This window comes from Centruroides sculpturatus, unplaced genomic scaffold (assembly GCF_000671375.1).
Source record: "Centruroides sculpturatus isolate CEXI.00-Female unplaced genomic scaffold, Cexi_2.0 scaffold241, whole genome shotgun sequence".
In the NCBI taxonomy this organism is placed as follows: Eukaryota; Metazoa; Arthropoda; class Arachnida; order Scorpiones; family Buthidae; genus Centruroides; species Centruroides sculpturatus.
Window position 1 is genome coordinate 86,914 of NW_019384409.1, and position 10,954 is coordinate 97,867.

The 10,954-nt window shown below is 26.0% G+C and overlaps 1 protein-coding gene across 1 annotated transcript in view; it reads left to right on the forward strand.

The window, feature by feature from the left end:
* Nucleotides 1–10,954, forward strand: part of LOC111618986 — a 140,704-nt gene that overhangs the window by 84,717 nt on the left and 45,033 nt on the right. The window contains exons 11-13 of the mRNA XM_023360615.1: nucleotides 2,207–3,612; nucleotides 3,676–4,051; nucleotides 4,122–4,271. Coding sequence (XP_023216383.1) covers nucleotides 2,207–3,612; nucleotides 3,676–4,051; nucleotides 4,122–4,271 — 1,932 coding nt within the window. The remainder of the gene's footprint in view (nucleotides 1–2,206; nucleotides 3,613–3,675; nucleotides 4,052–4,121; nucleotides 4,272–10,954) is intronic.

The following is a 10,954-nucleotide window of genomic DNA, read 5'->3' on the forward strand; positions in this document are numbered from 1 at the left end:
ATAATAATTTATTTATTTTGTAAATTTTAAAATCAATTTTTTTCATTCAAAATTTAATATGCTAACACACTACAAAGTTTTATCCTTTTTTTAAATTTTAAATGTATATGCCACTCAGCAATTTAAAAATAAATACTTGTTCTGTTTAAAAATATCTAGAGAAGAATTATTGTATGGTTCATCTGCACTGGTTAATTTATATACTAGTAGCCAAAAATATTGCAAGACATGAAAATTTGCCTTATTTGTAACTTGGCTTTGAGTTAGATGCTAGAATCATAGTATTATATGATTTTATTCTCATATCAAAAGGGCATTAATTGAACAGAAAATAAATTGTGTTACTTTATTAATATTCATGAAAGAACAGTTTTAAAATTATTGTATATTGTACTGTAACATTAAACAAATTTCATATTAGCAGGAATGTTACACAAGCCCATTTCGTAGATTTAAAATGAGTCCTTAATCAATTGGCTCACCTTTAATCTTAATAATTGCTGCAACTTAGTAAAGTTTGATGTTTGAACAGAAATTCTTAATATCTATTTATCACAAACTTATGCTGTTTAACAATGTTAATTTATTGCCTATTATTCCTACTTAATAAGAAACTAAGTTGAATGTCACAATTTTATTTTATTGTTAATTAATATTAAAGGAGTTTTAGAGAAACTTAACATTTCAGATATATTTTTTGCCATAATTTTTTTCATTGGACATGAATTTAATTTTTCTTATTGAGTAGCACCAAAGTTGACATTGACATTTATAAACTATAGAAATATTAATTAAATAGTTGAATTTGACACAGGGTTTTACTAATAATTTAAATTTTAATTTTGAATTATTTAAAGATTTCTCAATTATCATTGTTATTGATAGAAATAATTTAGGTTTTTAATATATTTTTTTTAATGTATGAAATTCAACAAAATATGGCATTTAAAACTAAAACAATTAGTCCAAATATATTTCACTTAACTTTGAAATCCCTTGTAAACAACCAATTTGCCTACATACTTTATCTATGCAAAATTCTGGCATGAAAAATGGTTGAAATAAAATATTAGCCAAATTATACCAGTATGTTTATTCAAATAATTAACTTTGTTATGAAAAAAATACTTTATTTTTTAAGGTTAAACATATTATTACTCTTAAGTTAAATTAATTAGCTGGAAAGTGAATGTCATATATTAAAATCTTCATATTTATTTATTTTTTGCTACTAAATACAAAAGTAATTTTTGCATTTAATACAAAAATGTCTTTTCATCATGCTAATGAATATTAGCAGAATGTATTCTTCCACTCTGCTAATGAATATTAGCAGAGTGGAAGAATACATTGTGCTAATGAATATTAGCAGAGTGGAAGAATACATTGATTTTATTTTTTCAAAATTAGTTAAATATATTCATAGTTGGTGTTGTATTTTATCTTAACAAAGTTCTGGATAGGATTTTTACATAAAAAATCAAATGTGCAAGCTGTTTTGTACATAAAAATAGTTTGAGGAGAGTTGATTTAGCATGGTTTTAGTATCTTATTTAATTACAGTTTGTCTTTTATGTTTAATAAAAGTTAATTTTATTGCATAAAAATCTAAAATTTACTAAATTTATCATTAATTTATTGATATTAATTTTTAAATTAAATATCATGAGAATAAATGTTTTAGACTTCAAGAGTTTGAAAATGTGAGTACAGGAATCTTCATTTAAAATATTTAAGATTATTTATCATTGTATTAAATTAAGAATATATTAAATATTTCAAATAAATGAGATAAAAAATTTCTTCATAAATATTGATAATCTATAATCAGAAATTTATAACTTCTTAAATTCAGCTATACATATAAAACTAATACACTCACATCCTTTTAAACAGCAAAACAGTATTTAATAACAAATGTTTTTGGTTTTATTAAAAGACTGTCTTCAGCTTAAGAATTCTATTAAATGTATTTTTTTTTCTTTCTTAATTGTTGAATATATAAGTCTAGAGAATGCTGAACATTTCAAATTGAACCAAAATAAAATACCATAAAAACTATATTGATAAAATATACAGTCATATTGAATTGCTAATTGTCTCTATAAATATCTAGTAATTTTGGCAATAAGAAATAAAATTTTAAATTATATTCAATGTATAGATATATAAACTTAAATTATTAATGCAGATATATTGTTTTTAGGGATGTATGTCAGGAGATTCATCTTTTGAATTAAGTTTTAGTGAAGAACCACTCACTAAATATCCAAAATTAAGCAGTGATTGGGAAGATAGTTTCCTTTTACGACATGCTGATGGTACAAATCCAATGGATTCTGAATTAACAGATTATGAAGGTATGAAAGCTGATGATAAAATGGAAGAATGTATGAAGCCAGTTCAGCAAGATAATTGTGAAATATCTGAAGACAATACTAATACAAATGATAAAGGTGTCATGGTAGGCATGACAGGAATTGCAGATTTAAAAGCAGAATGTGGAGGTAATATTGGGCGTTTTGAAATAATACAGGATGTAGGATATTCTAGTGAGAGTTCAGCTCATTTATCTAATGATGAAAAACAAGAATTTATTAGAGTTTACAGCTATAGTCCTGTATGTAGTGGTCCATCATTAATTTCAGAGTATGCAGTAACCAATTCAACACCTAAAACTCTTGACAATAAGCCATCTTCCTCAAATTCATCAAATTTATATCTTCCACCAGATAAATATCCTTCTATATCTCTTAAAGATTGGCAGTTTGTAACTGGAGAAGAACCATTTTATAAATTAAAAAATAAAACCGAATCTTTAACAACACCTTCTTCTACTTTTTATAAAATGACTTCAATTGATCCTGATGCTGTAGAAGAATCAGCAATAATTGAAAATGTATTTGAAGATAAACATACTTCAGATGAAAATTTTAAGCAAGATAATATTGAATTAATGGATGATAGTGTTAACAGTATTTCATTCTGTCCTGCTCCAAAAGAAGATTCAAAATTATCTACAAATGATCTCTCCACTTCAGTAACACAGGTACAATCATCGTCAGATGTTATTAAGATGAAACAATTACTTGCTTGGGCTGAAGTACCAAATAAGAATTCTTCTGTTCATTTAAGAAATATTGCTTCTGGTAAAAAATTAACAAAAAATGCACATATTCGAGAGTGGTTAGAAAATTGTCAAGAAGGTAAAATATATAGTAAAATTGAAAATAACATAGAAAATAAAGTGATGAATAACCATCTGTTGGTAGATAGTTCCTGTGATGCAAGTGGTGAATACACTACAAATGAATCAGATAGTGAGCAGTCAAGTAGTTCTGCAGATGTCAATAACAGTTTGATAATGAGTAGATCAAATACAGGTTCTGTAGAAACTGTAATACCAGTAGTAGAAGAAAGTTCTGGTAATGTGTGGTCTGGTTCTTCATCGGTCACTATGAGAAATAAACGTAAAAGTTTTAAAGATAGACCATGGAGTGTAACTGAAATTGGACATGTAACTAGTGGCTTAAGATTTTCTCCGCTTTCAACTTCAGAAGGTTCTCTCAATATTCTATGTTCTTCCCAGTTTAATAAGACTATAGATTCAAAGTAAGTAAGTTTATTTTTATTTAAGAAATTTTCATTTTATAAAAACTGTTATTTTTTAATTAGATATCGTAGTTCAAAATGGTCAATAGGAGCACAAAAGCATCTTTCTGATGATAAAAGTCGTTCATTGGGAAATAAACCAAGACGAAATCGAAGTCGGAGTAGTCTCCAAAATACTTCACATCGTTCAGATTCTGGTTCAGATAATCTTTCACCAAATACAACTTGTAGCACTTTATGTCAATCAAATTGTTCTGATCTTCAAATTTCAACACCAACACGCCGAAGAAAATCAAATTCAATCTTATCAGACAAATTTGCTATTCATTTATCACCAGTTCATCGTTCTCCAGCACGGCGTTTTTCGAATTCTCGTTCATCATCATCCAATAGTAGTGGAAAAAAACGAAACACCCAGTCTTCATCTGATAATTATCAAGTAAGATTTTTTCATTTATATTTTTAAATTTTATCTTTTATTATTAAGAAAAGAAAATTTTTTTTTCAAGAATACTAAAACTTGGCCAGTGTCTCATAGTGAGCCAGAAAATCTCTCAGCTGCACAGCTTCCTTCATCATCAGTTGCTGACAGTGATCAAGCGCTTACACAGACAGAAGATCAAAGTTCTGTTTCTGATCAAGTTTGGGATGGTTACCAGGTACAGTTTTAAAAAATAAAAGTTCCTTTACTTTCTATTATGTGATATAAAAAAAACTCTTTATACAGTGTATCAGAATCTAGATTTGTAAGACATTTTCATATCTGATCTATATTAAGGATGAATTTTCTCAATTTTAAATATTCCTTATACAGTGGGTGATCGGTTAACAAACAGTTCGGATAACGAACACTTTCGTGAAAGATTTTTATGATCAGACAACGGACACTTTACTGGACAAACATAAAAAGAAGCGATGGAAAATAACTAATACCGATTGATTTTTTTCCTTGTCTTCAGGTAACAATTTGAAAAAAATCTCCGCAGAAGACGTCGACATCGATGCTCAACCCGATACCGATCAGATAGTATCCCTCTGAATTTTGAAACTCTCCCTTGTAATTCCAACTTTTTGTTTACCTTTCTGACAAATAATTTTTTATAGTCTTCACGAGACTGTTGGATGGGCACTTGTTAAGTTTTGTATCAGGTTTATTTACGAAAGGTGAAAGTTTAACTGTCCCATCAGATATTTGTTAATGTTTTAATACCAAATTTTGAATTTCATCCGGGCCTTGCATTTAAATAATTTTTTGTGGGCTATTTGATTTCTGTTCTCTGAATTTTTGTAAGTGCTTTTCTGAACTTTTTATTTAAAAAAGAAACACTATAATATTATGGAACCTAAAAAGAGGAGTGTCAAAGACTGTGATCACCATAGAAACCAAGTAAGAGATAATAGCCAAGGAAGAAAGTGGGTGCAAGATGTCTGATGTTGCTAGGCAGTATGGCTTGAACAGGTCTACAGTAGGGACAATCTTAGCTATGAAAGATATATCAAGAAGTCTCAAGCTACTAATGGAGTAATGAAAATCACATCTGAGAAATAAAGAGCATTTTAGGACTCATAATAAAACCTGAAACTGATCTGACAAAAGAACTCCAAGAACTCTCAAATGAAGAATACCAAGAAATTCAGCAAGATGTGTTTTATTTTGAAAAAGAGGAAGATGGAGGTCCAATGTCGACATCTGCTACTAAAGGTCTTTTGAAGTGGGAGGATGTAAGAACAACGATCATCCAAGTGGCATTCAAACCAGAATAGTGTTAATGAAGTTGGGGATCTCTACAATTACAATACTATTAATTACTTCTGAAAAATCGTGAAGAAAAAAGAAAAGCAATCGACATATTTTTACTATTACATATAAATAAACATAGTAAAAAAGTATATATATTCTATTTTTTGGAGTCTCCGGAATGAATTAATCAAATTCCCATAATAACCTATGGTAAATCAATAATCGGTTAACAAACAATTCAGATAGCGAACAAAGTCTTGGAACGGATTATGTTTGTTATCTGATCACCCACTGTATTTATAAGAATATCCAGCTTAATAGGACCAATAAAACAGGATTAGTGCTATCTGAAGTAATGAGAATATCTAACCAAGAAATTCATAATAAATTTAAGTATAACAACAAATGCTTTGTCAGAACTTTAAAAAATTGTTGGAATTTTTTTTTATAAGGGTTAACTTGGTAGATTAATAGTTTTATTATTGTAATTTGTGTTTATGAAAATTTTTGGAATTCTTTAGCAGTCTGAAGTTGTTCATCACAACAGCCATCTTGGTTTTTATTTATCCTTTTAGATGCTAGTTTTTGTCACAGTTTTATTAATTTATATCAATTAAGGTTTAATTAACTTTTTTTTTATAGCTCTGTGTGTGTACAGTTAATGACAAGAAATAAATCATTGTCTCACATTGATCAGCATGAGGATGATGTCAGGTCAAATTTGATGTATTGCATAACCAACTCTGTTATCTACAGATACTCAAAATTTGGACATTACTGTTTAAATTTTGGATGTCTGAAGATGACAAATTGATTACTTGATTACTGTTGAAAGTTCTTACATATTTTTGTGAATTTTTCTTTTTTTCTAAAGTATATTGACTAAACACCTGAAGTGCAATTAGTTTTTCATTTTAATAAATTTCTTGAACCAATTTGCATTAATTGAACAAAAATTTAAATCAGCAAATATATACTAGTACTGAGGATCAAGAAAGTAAGTATGAAATTAATCACTAAAGGTGGGATGTCAAAAGATTGTTGTTTGTTGACTGTCTTATCATCATTCAAACACTATTTATTTTCTTATACTGATAACTTAAATGAATACATTTGACAAAACTGTACTTAAGGAAAACAAATAAATAAATGTATAAAACAGATTTTTTAAGACTTTTAATGCCTGGAGTCTTTCTGTATATGCATTTGATAATTAATTTGTCATTTTTCTATGGTTCTTTGAAAATAAAATTATCTGAAAACAGAAACTAATCTTATGGTAATATTACACTATATACTTCATATCTATATAGTATAACTTTCTTTGAAAACAAAATTGTATAAATAAAAATACTTGTTAAGTTAAATTATTAGTTAACATCAATCCTTACAGGTAGTCCACATACTGTATATTGATGCAACAAGAACTACTGTATTAATAATTATTAAATGATTTAGAAGATTCTGGAAGAATGTTTCAGAGTGGGACAAAACCTGTAACTTTTGTTTAACATGCAGATGCATTACCAGTTATATTTCCTGATTTTTATCTGATCTTTGCTTTTATTATATGATTCAAATTAATATTGTTCTGAAAATGAAGATTAGGTGGAGATTCAGATAATGTAACTGATAATGCATCTGCATGGTGAGCAAAAGTTGTAATTTAGTTTCATTTTGGAGTATTTTTCTTCCAGAATATTTTAAATTATTTAATTCAAAATTAACTTATAATTATTAATATTTAGGTGGTTAGCCCACTATCTTGTGCTATCTTAAAGGCCAAATTATGGAGTATAATTAATTATTAGACTATAGTTAAAATCAATGTGAATTTTTGAGAAGTGATTCGGGGTATTTTTTAATCTAATATTCTGAATATTAATAGTCAACAGTGATTAACTCATTTGTTGTTTTTGTAGAAAAATGAATGTGTCTATTTTTATCAATTATTACTACTGATCAATAAATAAGAGTATACTTTATACAAATTCAATATATCAAAGAAATTGATGCTTTCATAATGCATTTTCATTATTTGCTTGAAGTTTGAATTAAATTTTCCAAAAAAAAATTCAGTAACAAAGTTAGAGAATAATTTGTTTTCTACTATTGAATAACAAACAAATAATTTTTGAGACTAATAGTTTATCTCATAGATTAAGAAAATTATCAGATATTTTTTTGGGCTGCAGTTTTCAAATTGCAGACCTATAGATTCTTGTCGTTGTTCAGTTGGCCATCCATTTGTTATTTGTTAATCTTGAACAGAGTTAGATGCATGAAAATCAAGACCATATATGGAAAGCTGAGGGGCCAGATGCCCCAATTAACTATAACTATATATGAACTTCTGGTTGGGNTATATATTTATTAATAATCATTTCAAAATAGCAATAGAGACTTAAATATTTTAACATGATATGAAATATATTGTGTTAGATAAGTTTCTTGACCTGCTTGCACCTGGAGTGCATTTTTGCCTTAGGCTGTTGAGTCAATTTAATGATCACATTAGTGAGGTAAATTTGTAAGAGTTCAGATGTTGCCTATCCCTTGAGGGTTTGGAACAAAGCCAGTCATGAAAAGCCAATTTCTCCTTTTGAGCATAATGTAATATATAGTCATGATGGATAGTATCAAAATTTCAGCTTAAAATGTTAATTGAGTAGAAGTCAAATTATCTATTTAAAAAATGATTATGTAACATTTATTGACATAGTTAAGTTGTATGTAAATAAAAAAAAAGTAGGAAATGTTTTTAATAGTCATGATTGGTCATGTTTGTTTAAAAATAAATATGACTGTTCAAATGATATTTCTGTAGATAAATATCTTTATTGCATTTTGTTGAAATTTTATAAATTATCATTATTATGCCTGTTGCATATATCACTTTCAATTATATCATTAAAATTTAAAAAATGCACACACAAATACATATCTATATTATTTATTTTTGAAACTAAAAGAAAATTATGATTTTGGCATATTTTGGTAAGCGTATCCTAAATAATACATTATTTATATAGTTTGTCTAGAAAAATGAAATTCCTTTTATATAAATGTTATTTGTATATACAAAAATTTTAAGTTCCTGAAACTTATTTTTTAAAATAGTTTTTATCCTTTTTTTTTAAATTCATATAATTCCTCATGTAGAAATGATACCAGTTATGCTCCATTCCATTCTTATTATGCCTTTAGCTATACAAAGAATAAATTATCTCATCAAGAAATAAGATTTTTCACTGTAAATGATAGAAATCAGTGGAATTTTTTTAAATATCAGATATGAGTATTATACTAGTATTTAACATTTAAATCATTTATATAAATCAAAATAGCAATTACTGTGAATGTGAATGTAAAAATATTGATCTATTTGTTTTCTACATAATAGATTGATTTATAATTTTAAGCATTTTCATTATTTTTGAAAGCTTTTAAAATTTTAAAATACTTAATGAGAAAAATAGCTTAATTCATGTAATTTTATAAACACTGTTTCATTAAAGTTTAGTTTCTTAATTCTTTTAAAACATGATTGTTTATCTCCAATATTTTACTTGAAACTCTTTTATCTTTTATCTTAAAGTTTTAATTAAAGTAACATGGTTATCTTATCACTAAATTTATCAGCAGATAGATAAATTTAGTCTTACAGATAATTTACCAGTAATTGTTTATTAACTAGTAAAATTTATTTGCCAGTTTATCCAAATCATCCTGTAATCAAGTATATTGTGAAAATTATTTTAAATTTAATATCTTATAAAACTCATAGTAGTAAGAAATCAGTGTCTTATTGTAAGGAAAAAATTCTATAATAAACAAACTGTAAATTGCTTTATGGATTACTACCTAAAAGTTACTGTCAGTCAGTTTAGTTTGATTTTATTTTGTCAATTTTGTAATCTTATATAAATAAATTTTGTCCTAAAAATTTTTAAATATAATAATTTATTTATTTTGTAAATTTTAAAATCAATTTTTTTCATTCAAAATTTAATATGCTAACACACTACAAAGTTTTATCCTTTTTTTAAATTTTAAATGTATATGCCACTCAGCAATTTAAAAATAAATACTTGTTCTGTTTAAAAATATCTAGAGAAGAATTATTGTATGGTTCATCTGCACTGGTTAATTTATATACTAGTAGCCAAAAATATTGCAAGACATGAAAATTTGCCTTATTTGTAACTTGGCTTTGAGTTAGATGCTAGAATCATAGTATTATATGATTTTATTCTCATATCAAAAGGGCATTAATTGAACAGAAAATAAATTGTGTTACTTTATTAATATTCATGAAAGAACAGTTTTAAAATTATTGTATATTGTACTGTAACATTAAACAAATTTCATATTAGCAGGAATGTTACACAAGCCCATTTCGTAGATTTAAAATGAGTCCTTAATCAATTGGCTCACCTTTAATCTTAATAATTGCTGCAACTTAGTAAAGTTTGATGTTTGAACAGAAATTCTTAATATCTATTTATCACAAACTTATGCTGTTTAACAATGTTAATTTATTGCCTATTATTCCTACTTAATAAGAAACTAAGTTGAATGTCACAATTTTATTTTATTGTTAATTAATATTAAAGGAGTTTTAGAGAAACTTAACATTTCAGATATATTTTTTGCCATAATTTTTTTCATTGGACATGAATTTAATTTTTCTTATTGAGTAGCACCAAAGTTGACATTGACATTTATAAACTATAGAAATATTAATTAAATAGTTGAATTTGACACAGGGTTTTACTAATAATTTAAATTTTAATTTTGAATTATTTAAAGATTTCTCAATTATCATTGTTATTGATAGAAATAATTTAGGTTTTTAATATATTTTTTTTAATGTATGAAATTCAACAAAATATGGCATTTAAAACTAAAACAACTAGTCCAAATATATTTCACTTAACTTTGAAATCCCTTGTAAACAACCAATTTGCCTACATACTTTATCTATGCAAAATTCTGGCATGAAAAATGGTTGAAATAAAATATTAGCCAAATTATACCAGTATGTTTATTCAAATAATTAACTTTGTTATGAAAAAAATACTTTATTTTTTAAGGTTAAACATATTATTACTCTTAAGTTAAATTAATTAGCTGGAAAGTGAATGTCATATATTAAAATCTTCATATTTATTTATTTTTTGCTACTAAATACAAAAGTAATTTTTGCATTTAATACAAAAATGTCTTTTCATCATGCTAATGAATATTAGCAGAGTGGAAGAATACATTGATTTTATTTTTTCAAAATTAGTTAAATATATTCATAGTTGGTGTTGTATTTTATCTTAACAAAGTTCTGGATAGGATTTTTACATAAAAAATCAAATGTGCAAGCTGTTTTGTACATAAAAATAGTTTGAGGAGAGTTGATTTAGCATGGTTTTAGTATCTTATTTAATTACAGTTTGTCTTTTATGTTTAATAAAAGTTAATTTTATTGCATAAAAATCTAAAATTTACTAAATTTATCATTAATTTATTGATATTAATTTTTAAATTAAATATCATGAGAATAAATGTTTTAGACTTCAAGAGTTTGAAAATGTGAGTACAGGAATC